Here is a 21,418-nt window from a genome sequence, read left to right on the forward strand (position 1 = left end):
TGTCTCTATTTGTTTATTTGTAGTTTGTACTATTGGGTAAAGACTAAAAGTACCGTCCAGTTGTTAAAGTCGGATTTCAAATAACCTGATGGGCCATAGTGACTACAGCCTACAGGGGTGTCCAAAGGCATAGTCAAGTCAGGTTCAGGCTCAACCTGACACTTAAATTGACCATGTCGACTGGAGCTAGGACTTAGGAGGGAATAAGCCACCGTCAACTGTGTATAAACAATGGTTGTTAGGGTGTCATTCGAAACTAGCTAAAGATAATGGCAATTGTAGATTCAACATTAATGATGACAGATAAACAGACAGATAGGGAGAGGTATCCAAATTTGAACAAAAGATCTCACCGGAAATGAGTCTCACTTTCCCAAGTGAACAAAAAAAAAAAAAAAAAATACGCTCAACCAAACCAGCCTAAACTAAACTGTTTCAAATCTTGACGGGTTGGTCCAAGTCAAGTTAGCTGGTTAGTTTCGAACTTTTCTTTTTAGTGTTTGCATCTGCCAAGAAAAAACAATGAAATGTTACCTTCTTTTTTTTCTCTTTTTTTCCTTAATAAGAAGTAAGAACTATTTATTGAAACAAAAGAAAAGAGAACCAAGAGTGAGATGAGAGCTAGCATCTCATACGGCTAGGTGCATGAGACCATTTTCTCATGTATGAGACCACTCTCTCACTAACAGGTGAGCTCCACATAGCTCATGAGAGATTTTTTCGTGAAATGGTTACTTTAGAGATTGATGTGAAATGGTTACTTTAGGGACCAATAGTGAGAGCCAATGAAATATTAGACTGGTGAGCAATAAGCATGGTGCCCACCTGTTAGTGAGAGATAATGATTTAATACACTGATGCATGAGAGGTTTTTCCGTGAAATGGTTACATTGAGCCAATGAAATATTTGACTAATGGGCAATAAATATCCTCCTGGAACAGAGTAATTGACCCAAGTACAAAGATATTTTGCATGCCCGTAGTAATGGGTACTTTGGTCCATAAGTAATTATATTTTTGACCTTTCTGCAAGTCGTCCTCCTAGTCCAGAGTAATTAGTAATGGCGGAGGGTGAGTTGCAACTTGCAAAAGGTCAAAGAGTAATTAGAGCCGCAATGAGAAAATAGTGATTGTTTCTATTTTGTTCCATGGCTTTTAGCATGCAACAGGTTAGGACCGAAGAGTAATATTTAGGTACTCTCAAAGAAAACAGTATTTTATCTTCTTATATTTATGGTAAAATTCATTTATTAAACTTAAGATGAGGTTCATTGTAAATGTAAGAAAAAGAGACTTCATTTCACTATACTAATACTCTAAAGGTATATAACTGAGTAGAACACGCATAATGACACAATTCACAAACACAAAAGCAAGCAAGCATTGAAGAGAGGGAGCCCTGTAAAAACTACCAAAAGAATCAAAAAATTTAGCCCATTTTTGAATATGTCATGTGTGTTTTTTTTATATGTTTATTTAGAGCCAAAAAAAAATTATATGTTTATATGTGTTGCTGATATATAAAAACTGCTTATTTTATAAGCTAACGTACATTAGCCCACATTTTTTTTTTTGGAGAAGGTTTCAACTTTCAACTACATTAACCCACTTTTTACCAAAAAACTACATTAACCCACATGCTTTATAACTCCTTGTGACTTTTATTTTTTTAGGTACCATCTGAAATATCAATACCAAATAAAAGTTACTTGAAGAACTCCTAAATAGCCAATACAATCCGATATGTTTTAGTATTGATATTTTATCTGGTAATTTTCAAGATATTTGTTAATAATTTAATGTACAACTCATAAGTCATGACATGCCACATGCCACATGCCACGGGACATAAGAAGGGGAAAATAATTAAAAAAATGAGAAAGCCATCCTTTTTAGTTGGCACGAAACACAACTTGTAATACCCAACTTTTGTTATGCACTGTTTGATCTTTTCCGTTTGATCTTTTCTATTCTCAACTTTTGAGTTTATGTTTTATGAAACAGTGGGCGGGCTGAAACTGATACATTGGGCGGGTAGAAATTTTTTAAGGGCAAAATAGTCTTTTTGTCATTTGGTGAGGTGTCAAAGATTTAAGCCATTAGATTAAATTTATGGCTGAAAATAGAGCTCTCAAGGGAAATAACACTTGGCCTCTCAAAATCTATTATATATTTATATTATTGTTAGTGTAAACATATTGATAGAAAATATTCAAACAATTTTAATTCATAACCCTTCTAAAATATATGTTACTCAAAAGAAATAGAAAAATATGATATGTTAAAAATTCATAACCCTTCTAAAATATGAAATAGAAAAATATGATATGTTAATAATACCTCTCAAACTTTGATTCCTTTCTTACGATGTTATTTTGTGTTAGTTGTTTTGGTCACATCTATATGTTATTTTGTATAATGTAAGTAATTTATTGAATAAAGTGTTTAGTATAATATTACTTACCCATTGTGAACGTGCCTTATGATTTGAGAAATACCACACTTATATAATTATCTATTACATCTAAAAATTCCAAAAAATATATAAAATAATTATAATTTTCAAACACATAATTACATCACATATTTATTGGTTTATAGCTTATAAATCAAATGAATTCCGATATTAATATTCCAAGAGTGATAGAAGAAATTGATATGATTAAGACGATATTAAATTATATGGTGAGATAAGAAAATAGCTCCTTGAAATGATGTACATGTATTCTAATTTTTAAAAAATATTTTATCTTATCCTTTTTTTTTTTGGGAAGAAAGCTGATAATTTAAGTAAGAAACCGAATCTAAGTTGGCTTGAATTACAGCTAATAGGTGTGGTGGGACATCTTTCCTCCAAACCTTAAAACCTGTAACATGTAGAGCATGTCAAGTAAGATTATAAGTTACAGTGTTACTTTCCCGTCTAACATGAGGAAAAGAAACATTATGGAAATACCCTACCTTAATTATAGCTTCCAGAAATGTTATTTAAGAAATACACAATAAACATATTATAGAGTAATATACCATTTTATTCAATATGGTTTCTTTTGTTACCGTGGCACTCATTAAACAGATTTCAAAACGATCTCATTCACAATGAAAAATAACAAATATAATTATAAAAATATTGAATATAAGCTAAAGAGTAAATTTGATTAACACACCCTAAGATATAGATTAATGCCGACCAGATTTAAGATTTTTCAAAACTTACTAATTTGGTCTATATAGGCAACTTAGTTATTAAAAATTGTTAGGTCAATCAGTCATTTTTCTCAACTGTCTTAGAAACTAAATTAACTTTAGTGCCTAAATTAGTCCATTTCAAAATATCTTAAACCTAATTAACATTAACGCAAACTTTAGAATATGTTAATAAAATTTAAAATAATTATGAAATTCTACCCTATTAAGTTCATGCCGACCGAGCTGAATAAAGAGAGGCTGGTGGGTTGTGGTCGAATATTCTGATTGGGACAAAAAGGTGAGTAACATATGAGAAACGTGTGATACAATGCATGGAATCAACAACATTTTTAGACCTTGACTAACAAAGGGGGATATTTTTCGTAAATATGCGCAAACTTGGAGGTCATAAACATAACGGTCACAGAAAAAATCAAAAATCCCCACACCTCTGGATTCGGATACTAAAAATATCGGTCAACATCAGTTGGCATCAGATATTTTGTTAGTATTTGTATTTCTCATTCTTCGAACCGGTACTTCTTTGCCTATCCAAAAATATCTTTCTTTTTTTTGGTAAAACAAAAATATCTTTCAATTCACGGAAAACTCGAATTTTCTTAAAGCTTTCAGATATTTTCACCCCCATTCCATTCCTAGCCTTAGCCTCTCGAGTACAATAACAACTTTGATACTCGCTCTTTCACTACACACATCCATCTAAAATAATGAACCCAACTCACTTTTTTTTTTGAAAAGAGAAAACCCAATATTTCAAAGAATAACATGCTCTCAATTTCTTTCTAGTTTCTAATTGTTTTAGTTTAAACTTTATATATTCACTTTTTTGTATATAATGAACTTTACCTTAGTTAAGAACAATTACGAACAATTTGAAAATTATTATAATGAAGTCCAAAGTTACTCACAAAAATTCCCATTAGTTATACTAAAAAAAGGGAGAAAAAAATCAAAACTATTTCCACCTATAAAGTTATATTAAAAAATTATGAATATCATAATTCTTTTGTCTAGATAAAATATGTATAATTTATATAAAACAAAGCTATTTGACTTTTGGTTGACCTCAAAATACTATGTCATGTAAGCTTTTCAAACCTCACAATGTTATATTATACCAAAAAAAAAAAAAAAAAAAAACTCACAATGTTATATGATTATTATAATATTTTTTAATTGAATTTAAATTCTTTTATATATTTAAATCGCACAATAGAATCTTAGTACATTATATTTTCTTAAATAGTAGTAGTAATAGTAGTGCGTGTGTGTATATATGTGTGTATATATATATATATATATAAACTATAGGGGCCAACTATCTAAAAGGTAATATTAAAACTGTATGAATTGGGCCTATAGCCCGATCCGAGAATATCAACCAATCTGAGGATGGTTAAATAAAGTTATAATGGGAATAGTATAAGAAGAAGAAATAAAGATTATATATGATAGTCCAAAATACGTCTAAAGAGAAAATTCATCTCGGAAACGGGGATCCATGTCAGTAAGAATGTCTTATCATCCCAAACACCCTTCAAGGTTGCATCACAACTAAGAGTCAGGTATTGGATAAGGGGTGAGCAAAGGGTGTCAACAGATATCTTCAAAAGCTGCTACCTCTACATTAAATGCCTCCCAACTAACTCTCTAACCGCATTAATGTGGAGGTGATATCTGAACAGTGATCAAGCAGCCTTACAGCTACTAGTTGATGATTCTGGGAAGTGTTGGATGGGAAAAAAAGGAGTTCCTAGAATCCAAACTACACGTGTATGGTAGGGATGAGACCAAGATTGTAGTATATAGCATGAGAAGGTGGCCTAAAGGAGGAGGGTCGGAAAAAATCAAGAAATCTTTATAAAAATATTGTGAATTCTTGTAACTGTGTTCATCAACAAGATATTATAACATAAGCTCCTCAGGCCGTGCCGAGAACAGATTTTGTTATTTTACTTGTACTTAACAATCCTAATTCAGCAACTTTTATTATCTTTCTTCTGGAGTAGAACTAGTTCTTTCACACACGCTCTATAAATTCATTGTTTGGACTTGTTGGGCTAAAATCCAATCCTATACTGGGTCCAATCCAAATTCAGTCCTTACATAAACATATCGATCTTGATATTTATTAAAGTAGCTAAATAGTAGAATATATAATTCCACATATAAATACAAACATAATAAAATTCTATAGCTAAAAATATAATTTCGTATACGAAATTAATCATATAAATAGCTATTAATAATTTTCTTAGTTATAAAGTTTCATATTAAAAAAATTAAATGATAAAAAACAATATTAGCCTTTAGGTTGAAACTTTCTCATGTATTGCATGAGTTACCAATTATTATATATAAAAATGAAAATATTTAACTTTTGGTTGACCTTATATTATGCCACATAAGCTTTAGAGACATCAAAAATTAGCACATCATTTTTTAATATATATTATTTAAATGAATGTAAATTTTATTTTATATTTAAAGTTTAAACCCTCCATTGCTTGCAATCTTAGTAGATCATTTTTAATTTAAAATAGTAAATAATTTTATATATAAACACAATCATAATATAGTATAAATGTATATTCTTAACTACCATAACTATTAAACGAAAAATATATATTATATTGAACTTGATTACCAGCAAGTTAATCATATATTATGAAAGAAAATTATCTATCCTATATTTAAATATTTATATTATCCTTATAAAGAAGTTAGTCTATTTTGATTTAATTAAAAGAAATAAAAATAAAAAACAGAATGAAAGAGACAGATGAGACATAACACCTAATACGCTAATACACATGGTCCACAAAGGCAGCGAGTACATATTCCCAACACTCTCATTTCAAAACTTCTTTCTATACCTCTCCAAAAAAGACCACCCTACACTACACTGCGCGCCCTATAAAAAAGTCTCTTGCGAAAATTTTACTACACAAATTATAAAACAATAACAAAGCAAACCCATCTTGCACTCTGTTTCTCTCTACAAAACCCAATTTCAGTTTCTCCATAGCCATGGATTCGAGCTGTAAAACTGGGTCCTGGACCAACGAGAAGCACTTCCACTTTCTAAACTCCATGGAGGCCTCGTTTGTGCGTACAATGTTTGACAACAACAACAACAACAACTACTACAACAACGATCCAATTCTCCGTCTAGATCGGTATTTACCAGACAGTTCTGACTCGACCTTAGATTTGAAAAAACGCAGAAATAAAAAGCTTGTTAACCAAGGTAAATATATGTTAGCTAGCTCATTGTTTTTGTTAATGGGGTTGTCTCTAATATCGTGGTGCAACGTACAATTGGCTAAAAAGACTTTGTTTTGGTGCACATTTTTTATTTTTGTGTTAATGCATTCTCTCTTTTTGGCTAAAAAGAATGAACTTTGCTTCAATAATAACGTATATAAGTGATTAACCTAACATATTAACCTAGAGAAATTTGTATATTCTCGAATATGCCTTTGAGATATTTGTGGTGACATTATAATGTAACTTTTCTTCTTCTTTTTTTCTCTTTTGGGGTGTACTTTTGGAGCTCTTTTGAGCTTGAGTTGAACTTGATCATGTTTAAAGTATAAATCTTTGTTTTGTATTTTGTAGGAGTTGGTAATATGGGCAATAATGTTAAGGGTGGTAGAGCCAAACTGTACGGCAAGACTGACAAGAGAACAAGGAGAGTATCGTCTCAGCCGTCCATTCCACCACAAGATCAGGTAAATTTAACTATACATTTGTGCAATATACATGATCAAATTTTGGGTGGTAGACTGACCCATCTCAAAGTCTCAACTAACAAGTTCCTCTTCAAAAAAAAAAGAAAAAAAGAAGAAGATCTTTGTGAGATGATATTTGGCCTTACTTTGAAAAACAATATGCTTATATGCCCATCAACCTCTCTTTTTTGTTTATGTATTTGTTATGTATATATTTATTAGGTGGACTTTACCTTTCGTTTTCTTATTTATTTATTTATTTTTTTTTAGGGGGGTTGGTTGAATAATGGAGTTTGATCACATGATATTTAATGGTCTGATTAAATATTTTTGATGTCCCCACAGGTGGTCCCACATCTTGAAAGTTGAAGAACAGGCGGTGATAAAGATTAAGAGGGACCCCCATTCCATAATGTATCGATTGCTTGCACCTGTCAGCTATGGCCTATGAATTGAGAAAAGATTCTTCATTGTAGTGAAATTTTATTTTCTTGTAATTTTTTTTAATATTAATATATTTTTTAAATTGTCTTTCAATTTTTAGTTTTTTCAATTAATATGGGTGTAGCGATTGGAGGAAGATGAGTGGATGACCATGTTAATTAGTGAGAGTTACACAAGAACGAATGTAGTGCTGAAATGACCAAATTAGCCTATTTATTATTAAAATATTCTTGATTGATGATAAAGTTTGTTTAGATGTGGATTTCTATTTAATTTTATAAAGATACTTTACCCATCAAGCAAATTTTTTTTATGGACGCTGTAGAGTAATAATTTATGTGAGATATTTTGGTTCTTGGGAGATTTTAGAAGTTAGGGGCCCGATATACGTGTTTAAACAATAAGTTTTTTGAAAATATATGTGGATAAAAAAATGTGTAAAAATATGATATTTTGGTTCTTAGGAGATTTTAGAAGTTAGGGGTCCGATATACGTGTTTAAATAATAAGTTTTTTGGAAATACATGTGTAAAAAAGTGTGTAGAAATATGTGTAATATTGTTTAAAGGGAAATATTAACGAGTGTCTTTAGGACATAATTAATAATCTATTTATAGAAAATTTTTATGAGAAATGAAAAAAAATTAATTAATATTTTGAAAGTTTTTTTCATTTCTCATGAAAGTGGTATAAAATTTTTTTTAAAATTGATTATTAATGAGTGTTTTAAGGGCACCGGTGCTCGAGCTATCGAGATAGCTGTCCAAGTGCTTGAGAGATAGTTGTCCATATACTGATAAGGGATATATGGATTCAAGGAAAGAGAATCTTGACCTTGTTTAAAAATTAAAAACATATATTTAAATATATGCACCATACGACCTTAGATTTTTGTAGTTACGGTTGTCTCCCATTATTGTATATAGTAGTTATAAATTAATATAATATGGTGAAAGATTGTACTATAAGGGGATGAAGGGCGGTCGAGAAAAGGACACAGAGAGTTATCTGATCTGATCCGTTGGCGGCCAAATTACATATTGACCATGAAGTAGATGGTTATGGTTGGTGTATCCAATATATCATATATATAATAATAACTTCTCACTTTACACAAATGGATGTAACCCACACATTGTGGTTGAAAAATTACACATATTTAAATCAAAAATATCTTTTTTCCTTCTTGTAAGTCAAACTCTCAACCAAAGAAAAAAAAGTATAATTAAGATTTTATAAATTTAGAGTACATTTTGGATATGCTCTGCTTTTGCATATTTATTATAATGCACGGTACTACCGTAACATTTAACATTTTATAACAAATTTTACGGGACAAGTTGTTATTGGTAGATTTTCTAAAAAAAAATATATATATTGTTATTGATAGAGAAAAAAGTAATGTCAGTATTAGGCTCAAATTAGAATCAATAATAGCTTACCACATAAAATTTGTTGAAATTATTTTGAAAATGTTTTAGATATAAATAATATTACTCTTATTTTTGTTGAACTCGAATTCTTGTGAGTCTCAAGTTTAGATGCTCAAAATGGTTAGTGTGTGTGTGTATATATATATATATATATATATATATATTGTAAATTAGGGTGGTTTTGAGTTAAACATGGAGCCGCCCCTGATCGGTTATATATAGATTGTAAATCAGGGTGGTTTTGAGTTAAACATTGAGCCGCCCCTGACCGGTATCAAGCAAGACATGCAATCCCATTTCCTATGAAAAATGTAACCACGGCTGAGGAATCCTTGATATACATAACAATACCAGTGTATAAGTAACAATCTTTGATTGTCTCTGGTGAAATCATGGGTACGTGGCCCGAAATTTGAAATATAGAGTTCTATTTTAGTATTTTTCATAAGAAGAACAAAAAACTTTTGGTTGATTTACCTCATCTTGCATTCATGCTGCAATGGTAGCAGGACATCTTCATGGGAGAGAGAGGGAATACAAGTGAAAAACAGTGTCCATCATTCACAACCTATCACTTCAACAAGTTATAAAAAAATTTATGTTAGTAGCAAAGTTATTTCCAATTGAATAGGTTTATTAATTAATGATATAACTTTCTTTTACAACTTGTTGAATGCTAGATTGTAATAATAAGTACCATCGTGTATTCTTAGCGCGATGGTCATTTTACAAGTATAAGTATTTGTAGGGTCTGTAGAGGTAAAAACTGGGGTTCAAATCTCAAGAAGAAAGTTTTACACACATATATACCTAAATTAGGCTAGAGTAGAGTAGAATTTCTATCTTGTATTAAAAAAAAAATTGTAATAATAAGTAGTGAAAATAAAAGTGATGTTAATGTGAATGTGATTGCCCGTCATTTAAAACCTATCACTTTAACAAATTGTAAAAGAAGCTATATTCTTAAAGGAATTGGTAGAGTATGAAACTTTCAAACTAAGTAACGTATGTGTAGCGAGTAAATTAAATATTTTGAAAAAGTTTTGATACTGCCTATTATTAGCCCAAATTTTAGGGGTGGTTTTTGTATTAAACCCTACTAATTAGCATGGGCCTAGTTGCCTGTTTCAAATATTAAAAAGTCATTCCAATCTTCAACAATCACTTTTATTTTTAATACTGATTGTTAAAAAGAGTTGTTCAAAATAATATGGCTAGTATAGCCGTATAGCTTTTGATGGTCATTGAGATCCCTTCCTGTATGAGTGTGAGGTGGTCCGCTAGAAAAACTTGTTCTTCAAAGCCTTTTCTGAGCTCTTGCATGCAATTGGTAAGCACAAGGATTCTCTGGAATTCTAGTTCCTTAGCTCAGGTCAGCTTCCACAATAGCGCCCTGACAAGCTGAGGATATGGCTTCTGCTCCTTCGACAATCAATTAATTGAACTGATCTTCAACCAGAAACTCACCAAATGATTTTTATTTTTATTTTTTCTCACTCAGATATAACCAACAATAAAAGAGTTTTAAACTCTAAATTGCACTGTGCTTGATTAGTTGAATTATACACCTCTATCTTTGTTAGAGCATCTCCAGGAGCATGGCTATCCGGGCATGTTAGCTATAATATAGAGAATATGTGCACTGTAGATGCTCCACTGGATTCGGCAAAGACTTGATGGGTTACTGTTTATTCTTCAAATTCTTATTTTCTATTATAATAATAAGGTGTTGAATAAACAAAATGTTGGAAGATATGTAGTTGTTAAAAAAAAGAATAAATAATGAATGAAGAAATAATATTCAAATGAGATAGAGAATCTGTTGAAAAGTGTATTTGAAAAATGGGTAGACAAAAGCTAAATATCACTGTTCATTAGTCAAACAGTAAAAAAATTTGACTAATCTACTGAAAATGCTCTTAAAAATGATGAAATGACACTTTCTCAAAATCACAAATGAAACTCATTCAATACTTAGATCTAAAGACTACTTTTAGTCTTTTATCATTTATGTATACAAAAAAAATCTATAAACTTTTTAGAAACACTGTATTTGGATTAACTAATTAATTTGTGTCAACTTCTTTTATTTGATACCCTCCTTTTCTTTTGGTTTTTTGACATATATCAATTGATGGACCCCATAAATTAATTGGTCCAATCAATCTCTCTCTCTCTCTCTCTCTCTCGCTCTCTCTCTCAATTCTTTCTTTTTTCTTTTTTTGGAGAGATTCTCTCTCTCAATTCAATGGTTGTAATGAGAGAGGGAGGATTTGAATTTTGGACATCTCTATTAAAAACATTTGGAGATGTCGATTGAGCAACAAAGTATCTTCTCCAATCTTTCTTAATATAGTAGCTAGTAATATGCTTCATGGATAGCCAGTACACCATAATATCGCTCCATAATGACTTCATTTTACCATCATATCAAAATGCTAATTAGTATTATTAGGTACAAATAGGATTCTATTAAAGTCCTATGCTAATTAGTATTATTAGATACAAATAGGATTCTATTAAAGCCTTTTATTAATTGAACTAATTGAAACTCGTGCTTTAATATATTTTTACTTCAAAATAAAAGTTATTACTAATTTTGTTAATTTTTACCTTCTTTAATTAAAGCTAAAAGAATGTAAGAGGGAAGTTGTATGGCATTGGTGTCACTGTCACCAATAAACCAAAACATACAATTATTAAAAAAAAAAACCAAAACATACAATATTTCATGCAACTCCCAAAAAGAAAAGTGTAAGAGCATTGTGGGGCCTGAAATTTGGAATCCTGGTCCACTTCACAATTAAGGGCCCAAAACCCAAGTCGAGGAGCCCTACTGCCGAGGATGTATGATGAGAACCCCTTAATGGCCCAAGAATGTGGCCGAGGACAATCTCACGCTCAACACCTCATAAAACGCCTGAAGAAAAGGACAAACTCAGTACAAGAGCAGTACAAGCGAGAAAGCTGCCAACGCCATAACGTGGAGCCCAGCACCTGACAAGCCCGTACCCCATATCATGCTATCCAGCTTTTCCCAACCACTCTGACGTGAGGATTGATAGGACGAGTAATTGCCCCAAACAAGGAAAGACTGACGCATGGGAGAAGAACGGGAAGCGAATGTTAGTATAAAAGGGAAAGAGAGCTAAAAAGCGGGGGGGAGGAGCAAAAGAAATAAAAGGAGGAAGAATGGTGAGAATGTAATGCTCCTCGGACTAATTCCGAGGAGCCAAACCTCTCAAACCATATCGATGTAAGGCTCAGTCATACTGTCCAAACCTGCCTTTGTATTAATTCTCGTGAAACCAGGACTAGACCGCTGCCCAGCGCTTAAGGGCAGGCCTTTCCAAACCCACTCTCTACAAATCATATTGTTCGGGCCCTTTACATGCGAGCCCAACGTTACCCTTGGGTTGTTAAAAATTGTGTCCGTACAAGCATCTCTAATGACATCTTTATTTTTCTCACCCAAATTTAGAGAGGAAAATTTTATTTTTATATTTTACTTACTTACATTTTCAAAAACATTTTTTCAATGGACTCTATTTTTTCGTTGATCCTATGATTTTTTTTTTTTTTTTTTTCAGCTTAATGGGGGAGAAAGGACATAATTGAATATTTTATTGAGCCAATTTTTTTATAGATATCTACATCAACTCTCAAGGGACAAAGTGTCAATAAAGCTTTGTAATAATAATAATAATAATAAGTAAATGAGTAAAGAGTTTATTAGAGCATCTCCAACAATACCTTTATTTTTTATTTTTTTTCATCTAAATTTGGATAAAAGCCACTTTTTATGTCACCTACTTTATTTTCAAAGACACTCGTCTCTCTATTTTCCCCATATCCTATTTAAATATTAGTTCTTCCATCTTTTCCAATTGACACAAATAATTTACAAAATAGAAAGATTTTTTTATTTGAAATGAAAATATTTAAATAATAGCTATAAGGACCCAAAAACCAAACAGCCCAAACCCACTTAGAATGGTGAAATCTGTGCAACCTAACAAGGCCCAAACCAATAGATATTTGTAAAGAGAGTGGGATAAAACAAGGGGAGGGGGCTTAGCCCGAGGATTTAATCAAAGAGGAAATGACCAAAAGTTAGAGTTTATGTATATAAGAGGTTCTTTACAAGTTCATCCGAGGATGAAGCTCTTACGCTAGATAATACACTGTTCACTATCTTACTCTTACTGTTCTTGCTATAATTTTCTGTCCTTAGACTATTTTTTCCTCCCCTTTACCTGGAAGTTCCCTTTCCTTATATACTCCTTAGCCCATCACATCCTGGCCCTTCATCCCCACTTACCCAGACTCTCTCTATGACACTTGTCCCCTTAAACTTTTGTTGAAGGTGGTAGAAAGAACTGTTTAGCTGTGAATTCCACTGTTCAGGTCATTTCCTCATCAATGCAGCTGATAAAGCTGTTGCCAGTCATTTAATGCGGAGGCAGTAGGTGAACTTTCACTGGAATCTTCCTTCACCTACCATGATTTTATCTTTAAACCCCATCCTCCTCATTCGGACTTCCCAGAAGTTTTTTGTCTCTTCTCCTCCTATCCTTGGGTAGATTCCCTCTTCGGGCTCACAATACCTTTGTAGTGACAACCACAGTTCGTTGTACCCTTCCTCAGACCTCAGGCCTCCACAATAGATTAGGATTAGAGAGTTACTGTGACTTTTCTAGTGTGAAGAGTCATTGTAGATCTAAAAAAAAAGAAAAAGAAATGGCAGCCTGTTGGGAGATATTTTATAATTTTACACTCCCAAATTTAAAGAAAAAAAAGGATTTAAAGAGTATCTAGAAATGGATTTTGTTCTATTGTAACAATTGCATGGCATAATTACCACGAAGTTATGAGATATAAAAGTTTGAAAGGAAAAATAATTAAAATTAAAATTAAAACTTGAAAGATTAAAAAAAAAAATAGTCTAAAGATTGAAATTAAAAATGAAATTTTAACTTTCATTATTATGTTGCAAGACAACCAGATCTGATCTGTTGGAGATGCTTAGATGAATTTTATGGTTACACTTTCCAATTATTATTATTATTATTATTATTATTATTTTGAAAAAGAAGACCTCCATCATATAAAATTAAAGGACGGTCAAATCGACCGAGGTGGAACATCCTCACTACACATATTACATTTTCTGGGAAAATGGTTTAGAAAGCAGAAGTAAAACTTCTTAAAAGATTCGGTTATGGCACGTCATCAATACGTAGGTCCTACAACCAAACTTTAATCCAATCAAAACTAAGTTGAAAAAAAAAAGAAGGAAAAAAACAAAACAACATAGAATCAACCAAAAAGTCTCCACCAAAAGAAAAAAACCAAAGCCCAAGCAAGCATGCAGGCGATCGATTCGATTCTCAAATCTCAGCAACCCATAGATCTTGGAACTAGTTTCGTGTCGAAACCTTTGAGATCTCATCTCAAACCTCAAATCAAACAGACCCCATTTGTTCCTTTCTAAACCAAAAACTCCCAAAACCTTAAACAAAAAAGTAAAAACCATGTTGCTCCAATTCCTCCAAACTTACAAGAACCCAATCCTCCACACCACTCTCTCTCTCTCCCTCACTTTCCTATTTCTTTTCTTCAAAATCCCATCTTTTTTCCTCTATGGCCTCCACACCTATATCCAACCCGACAACACCAGTCAAAATGGTGCCCGCGCCGCCATTAGAAGACCCGATTCCTCAGAACCCAACAGCAGCAGCAACAACAACAACGTTAGTAGTGAACTCAGGAAGAGGGTCAAGTCAAAGTCCAAGGACAAGGACAAGTTTGAGTTCGATGAAAACAATGCCCAGATCTTCAGGCTAAAGCTCGACAACAATCACGTTCAATCCCGCCTCTATTTCGATGAGTATAACACTGCTTTCACTCTCTCATTCGTTTTTCTATCTTGTTTATTGCTTCAATTTTACTTTGGTGAGAGTTCTTCTGGGGTTTTGGAAAATGGGGTTTTTGTTCCTGTGCTGTTGGGATTAATGGGTGTTTTAACGTTGTTTATTTCGCTTGCTAAGGCTTCGTTTGAGAAATCTGCGTCTAGGAGGTCTGAGAAGCAACTGAGTGTGCTTGTTGGGGCTGTGGGGTTTTTGGTAGGGCTTGTGATTTGCTTTGAGATTGTTCCATTGTTTTTGGATTTCAATTTTGGATTGATTGGCGGGTTTGAGAGGTTTATTGTTGCTGTTTTAATGGGCTGCCTTTCGGGTTTTCTGTTTATGCCGGGGTTGAAAAATGCAAGGGCGTTTTGGATTGGAACTGATCAGCTTCGAAGCAATTTGCCAATGATTTATTGTGGATGGTTTGCTAGAATGATTCTTTATGCCAATAGTATGTTGATTATGTTCACTGCATTGCTTTGGATTAATCCGTTTTCTGAAATTCTTGTTAACAATAACAATGATGATGGTAAAGGAGCCCATGTGGCTAGTGAAATTGGGGATGCTGAGAGGTTGGTTGGAAATGTGGGTATGTCCAGTTCGGATTTTAATAAGCTTAGGCTTTGGTGCTTGTTGCTTTCGGGTTTATTGCAAATCATGGCTTTACGACCAAACTTGCAAATGTATTTGAATGAGGCATTGCTATCTTGGTATCAACGACTGCATGCTAGCAAGGTCCCAGATTTGGATTTTAGCAGGGCAAAGGTTTTTCTGCATAACCACTATATATGTCTTGTAGTTGTGCAGCTCTTTGCACCTCCGATCTTGGTACTTCTCTTTGTTGGCTTATCTCAGATTGACAGCAGCTCCTTTCAAAACATTGAATCTGTATGTAGTCTACTGCCTTGTTCTGTTTTTGTTAAGGAGGTAGCTTTGTTTTTGGCTTGGTGGGTTGTCTTTGTTTGGGCTATTTTCACTTCAGGAAGCCTTGTGTTGTATCGTCGTGGCATTTTGTATGTGTCTTGACGACTTAAGTTTCTTCTCATTTTGGTTTATTGTTTTTTTATTTTTATTGAAGAGTGTTGTTTTTGTAACGGGTTTCTTCTTTATGCTTATGTCCGCAATTTGGAAGCTACAAATACTTATTTTGTAATTTTATTCTTCAACTCATTCGTCCAGCTGAGCATTTTATATTTGTAGCGAAGTGAGGTGAAATGATTCTGCTTTTTCCATCCTAAAATGTCATCGTTACATTACTGTCTTGCATATCAGTCATTTAGTCATGACCAGCTAGAGACATATTCATGCGTTAAGTGGGTAATATTGCTTTCTTTAATGCTTTCTAACAGGGAAAAAAGAAAAGAAAAAAGAGAGCATCTAATAAGATGTCATTTGCCAATATTTCTGGTAAAGAACACCTTCTATGTCATTGTCATATTAAGCAAACTGATGGTCTAATTCAACATAGGTTGCTGGCCTTACCCAATATGTTACTCACATTGGCATCATACTCAAATCTTTTCTTGTTTATTATCAACCAAAAAAAAAAACTACAATTTTCTTGATTGTTAGGATATATTTATTGTCATCATTCAGAGTTTAAAATATGTATTCTGCCTTAGGGTCTAATTCAACATAGGTTTTCTGGCCTTACTCAACATGTTACTCTTGTTGGCATCATATACTGTCTTTTCCTGTTTATTATCAACAACAAAAATCTGCTATTATCATGACTGCTAGGATATATTTATTGCCACCATTCAGATTTTAAAATATGTATACTGCCTTAGGGTTCATCATTTCAATGATTGCAATGCAATGACCACCATTTTGCAGCTATTAACATATACACCTGTTCAATTCAGGTTTGTCTTCTTGCAAACATATTCCTATTTTCTGTTTCTTCTTGATCTATCCCCTGCCCACATTCACCTTTTCTGTTCTATAGGAAGGGTATATTATGCTTGAGAAACCTGCCAACAGTTTTGCCACAGTTGAATACCTTTTTTTTTGGCTTAAGGTTTAATACTTTATGCTGCATTAAAGATTAGGACCGTACTAATGTATGTTATATAAATGTTCCCTATGTTTTGTCAAAGATGACCTTTAAAAATTTTGTACATGAATATTTGCATTCATGTCCCCGATTAATTAATGTTTTTATATTTCATTATTAAACTATGTAGAAAATGGACACCAATGTGATTCTCAAGGTACGCCCAATTTTCTTTCAACTTCCTTATCTAGCTCAGTTGAGAACTGATCATTGATTTAAATAACTTGATGTCCTGTATTTAAATTTCCATATGAGGATCCTTAGGGTTTAAAACACTCAACATGGATGCTTTTTTTTACTTTAAATATATCATTATTTAGAAGCTTATATGTATTTGAAGTTTTTGTTGTTTGAAGCTATTTATAGTGATAATATCTTTCTAAATCATTTTGACTTTCTTATTAAAATGATGTGCCTTCTCTAGAAAAGATGTTTATGTCAGTGTTTTTATTTAATGGGACATCACCACTGTTGTAAAAACTGTTACATAAATGTATTTATGTGACTTATGAGATTCATGGTCATAATATACTGCAGATGCTCTTTCAAAAATGTGCTTATTCAGTCTCTGTATTTAAGTAATGATCATTGCACAACATGTTTTCTTCTAACTGGATTTCAATGTACTCTTAGTAAGAGCCGCACTCTTTGTGGCTTAATGATTAGAAGGTTGTTACTGTTTGATGAGTCATACTGATGCTTACATGATAATTCTCATGAAGCTGCTGCTTGTCAGCATTTTGTCACTAACATACTTTTGCACTTTCAAGTCTCAGATGTGCATTGCAATGGTTTGTTCAATCACTATGTGTGGACATGTTTAAGGCAGGAATGTCATGCCATAGTGGTATCATTTGTGAAGTTCAATGCTTGGGAAATGTATATGATGCTCCTTTGTATCAGAATTAGTTTAAAAAGGTGTAGGACCTAATTAGCATGCTTGTCATTTTTGATGGGATGCTTGAACCTCAAAATTCTGCTCCATTAGACTTTAGTATACAAGTGATGCCAAAAACTAATTGCTATCCCCAAAAATGAAGGCTGAATGGTGAGGTCATGGTTTTAATCTTGTATTGGCATGTGAATTGTATTTGCCTGTCAGTTTTTTATTTATTTATTTAAATTTTTTTAAAGGTGAAAGTACTTTTAATTCTTATCAAGTTACACAATGTCACAATGTACTACTATTATTTGCTCAATTTGATGAATCTTTTGAAGGCCCCTTGGCACTATTGTATCTTGAATTCATGTCTATGAGGTGAATTTTTGTGATTTACTGTCGGGGAGATTACTTGGTGTAAAAATGTGGAAAAAAAATGATGTTGAGGTTCTGAGGTTACTTACCTCACAGGTGCTTGCTAGAGGCTTCTGTAGGCTGTAAACCTTGTTGTGAAATGATTAGCTGCCAAACACAGTTCCATGGTATGGTATTATTATGTTTTGGAATTTGGATGAAATTTTTTGCCAGATTTGTTTTGATAATATTTTGTGAATGCTGAACATTGCTCATTTAAACCTTGTACATACAGTTACTTTCTTTTTCTCTAGGCTTTAAGATGTTTCTTTTTTTGAGGTGGGGTTGGGGGGGATAATTTCCTCTCCCATTCTTTCTTGGAATAGAGCAAAAAAACTGGTTATTTTCTAATTAATATCTTTTGTGATTAGTTCAAATCTTCTGGACATAATTCTAATAGGTGGATGTGTGATCAGAAACAATGGAAAGACTGAACACAAATCATTATCATCTGGTTGTCAAGTGCTTATGAGAAATATCTATTATAAGCTACTTTACTCACAGGGATATAATGTTCAATGGAAGATTAGCAACATTGTAAAAGATATTTAAAAGCTCCTTGATTCTTTTATGGTTTGGGGTGTGAAGCATGTAAATCATGATGATAACTTTATAGCTCATAATCTTTAGTTTTGCTGCCTCTTCCTGGCTGATATTTTGTTCAGGTGTTACTTGCAAAACAGACTATCAGAAAAATATGCTGTGCCATTTGCAGGTTCCTACGTAGAGTTAAACTTAATTACTCCTAATTATAACCAACCATCATCAGCTAATGTTGTTGACTAGTCCTAAATTACAAGAAAAAAGATAAAAATATGTGTTAGCAAATTGAATATTATGTGTTTTCATTCACATTATTATAAGAAAATGAGTGAGGAAATTAGAATTGGTACTATGCATGGCTTATTTGTTTGTTTGGTTTTTTCACCCTTTCGCTGGATGATATTTTAGTTTCTTTGTCCTTTTATGAGAAAATACTCGCAACAAAATAACAACCAAGTCATTTTCCGTTGCTGGATACACAATTTTTATTTTTCCTTTTCCGGATAATATTAGCAATGTACAATTGTTAATGGTATGTATCCCAAACAAATACGTGGTTTTAAAATCCTACTAATGGATTAAATTTGTTCCTGTTATGGGGGGCATTTGGGAATGTTTTGTTTGGATGAGAAAAAAAAAATAGCCAAGTTATGGTTCAGGAAAGATTTTGCAAAATTTGGCCCGATCATGACCATGAAAGAACATAGATCCGGACAAAACTATGTTTAAGGCTCTAAGGCAAAAGCCTTGGTTTTGTTTGTTTGTTTTTTTTGATGGTTTTGTTTGTTTGTTTGTTTTGTGTTTTCAATTCTCTCACTCTCTCTCTCTCTCTCTCAAAAATGGGAAATATATTAAAAATCAAACAAGAACATTATAGCATTCACATCAAGGATTTAAAAATTTTCAGCATTTAGCATCTTAAAAAGTTACTTTATAACATTTAACATCTCACTTTATAATACACTTAACATCAAAACTTCTATTTTTTTTTTTTTACAACTTCATTTTAATATTATTTTTTATTTCTTTTTTGTTTTTATTTTTTCATCCTCTCTCCCTCTTGGTCTCACTGTCTCTCTCTTTCTTAACCCAGTAATCCTACCCACTGCCAGCCACCACAATTCCAATGACCACCACGTCGATCAGAGACCCACACTGACTAAGTCGATGATCCATGCCAGACCCACAAAATCAAATCACCCTGTCGGGCCACAACCATCGGACCATCAGACCATGACCCACGACCATCGTCGGACCACAACCATCGGGAGAGAGAAAAGAGAAGTGAGAGTTGGTGAGAATATAAAAATATTTTTTTTTTTTTACAATCCAGCTACAATGAGCTGTTATTGATAACAGTTCGCTTTAGCTTGATGCTAAATTTTTTAAAATTTAGCATGTTTGATGTAAGTGTGTTTTTATCATTTGAGGTGCTAAAAATGCTAAAAAATAACATTTAGTATTTTTAGCACCTTTGATAAGAATGTTCTTACAAAGTTTAAAATACATAATACCCTCAGCGACAGCCCAAATAAGAGTCACCAATGAAATCTCCTTCCTTAACCAAAAGATCTGCACAATGGTTCCCTTGGCGGTAAGTGTGATTGATGTAACTTATAAGCTTCCTCAACAGTTTTGAGGGACTTGCGGTTAAGCGTGATTGATATTAAACATTGTATGAATGAGAAGGTTCAGAGAATGGAGATAAAATAGCAACAGCTTTAACATCAATCTCTACAGTGGGCTTTTTGTATGTTTTAGGTTGCTTTGCAAAGAGTGAGGCCATCATGAAAAGGGCCCAAAGCTCGGCTGCCACGGAGTGTGTGGTACCAATCTTTCTATAGAAACCCCCTCATCCATGCTTTATTGGGTTTTCTTCGATGTTACCTTTCGGCTTTTGCAAAGTGAGATATATTAATTAACTATAGCAGCCCTTACTTTCTTTGCCCAACAAAACCAAAATGGGTTGGAATTTTTTCTTTTTCAGCTCACGTCACTGCCATTTATACATATATTTTCATATCTCTTTCCTCTTTATTCAATGTGAATCTGGATATTATTAGTAGAGTTCTGATTAAAAATGTTAGTAAGTCAATTTGATTAAAATAAGATCCATTATTCAAACCAATAAAAACAAAGACTAATAATTTAAGCAACCAGGAAGGAATTTTAACATTCTTCATATAAAATAAAACAAACACTTTGAAAAATCCAATTGAATAACTAGTACACCCAAGCAATTCAAGTTTAATTTTCAAAGTTCCTAAATTCCTTCAGCTTTCTTCTCTTCTGGACAGAGAAATTAATTATGTCAAGTTGGGAAAAATATATAGTGTAAATTATAAATTATTACTTGAAGTAATACTCTTTTCTCCCTCATAGTTAATAATAATAAAGTGAATAAACTAACGATAGGCTCATATGTAAGACCAATTTTTATGAGATAGGAAAACTTATTATATTACCTTAATTCAAGTTCATAAAGTTTAGTTTCTCAAAAAAAAAAAAAAAAGTTCATAAAGTTTACGGGTAGTTATAAATAATAATGGGTAATTTTAAAAAATAAAATAAAATAATATCTTAAAAAAAAAGGGGAGAAGGAGAAGTATACACGACTCTTATTGACCTAAACGTGACTCAAATTAAGGATTTTCATCGTGGGCTGATATTATTTAATTTCTGCAACAAAGTAGGTATCCATCAATTAATTAATTGACTTTAATTGTACCCAAAGCTTTGAACATTGGCAAGTCATTTAGGAAACTGACTAAAGATCAATCCTCGTGGGAGAGAAA

The 21,418-nt window shown here is 32.6% G+C and overlaps 2 protein-coding genes across 2 annotated transcripts; both read left to right on the plus strand.

The window, feature by feature from the left end:
• The first annotated feature begins 6,122 nt into the window (after positions 1 to 6,122).
• Positions 6,123 to 7,481, plus strand: LOC115960752. The gene is made up of 3 exons (XM_031079739.1): positions 6,123 to 6,460; positions 6,832 to 6,944; positions 7,290 to 7,481. The coding sequence occupies exons 1-3, from the start codon at positions 6,241 to 6,243 to the stop codon at positions 7,311 to 7,313; spliced, it is 357 nt and encodes a 118-aa protein (XP_030935599.1). The 5' UTR covers positions 6,123 to 6,240; the 3' UTR covers positions 7,314 to 7,481.
• Positions 7,482 to 14,124: 6,643 nt separating this feature from the next.
• Positions 14,125 to 15,923, plus strand: LOC115961007. Its single transcript, XM_031080063.1, has one exon. The coding sequence runs from the start codon at positions 14,356 to 14,358 to the stop codon at positions 15,754 to 15,756; it is 1,401 nt and encodes a 466-aa protein (XP_030935923.1). The 5' UTR covers positions 14,125 to 14,355; the 3' UTR covers positions 15,757 to 15,923.
• The last annotated feature ends 5,495 nt before the right edge of the window (positions 15,924 to 21,418 follow it).

Source organism: Quercus lobata, chromosome 9 (assembly GCF_001633185.2).
Source record: "Quercus lobata isolate SW786 chromosome 9, ValleyOak3.0 Primary Assembly, whole genome shotgun sequence".
Classification (NCBI taxonomy): Eukaryota; Viridiplantae; Streptophyta; class Magnoliopsida; order Fagales; family Fagaceae; genus Quercus; species Quercus lobata.

Coding starts and splice junctions, on each gene's coding strand:
- LOC115960752 (XM_031079739.1), top strand. CDS start 6,241: ATGGATTCGAGCTGTAAAACTGGGTCCTGGACCAACGAGAAGCACTTC. Junction 6,461..6,831: donor TAAAAAGCTTGTTAACCAAG/GTAAATATATGT, acceptor TGTATTTTGTAG/GAGTTGGTAATATGGGCAAT. Junction 6,945..7,289: donor CCATTCCACCACAAGATCAG/GTAAATTTAACT, acceptor ATGTCCCCACAG/GTGGTCCCACATCTTGAAAG.
- LOC115961007 (XM_031080063.1), top strand. CDS start 14,356: ATGTTGCTCCAATTCCTCCAAACTTACAAGAACCCAATCCTCCACACC.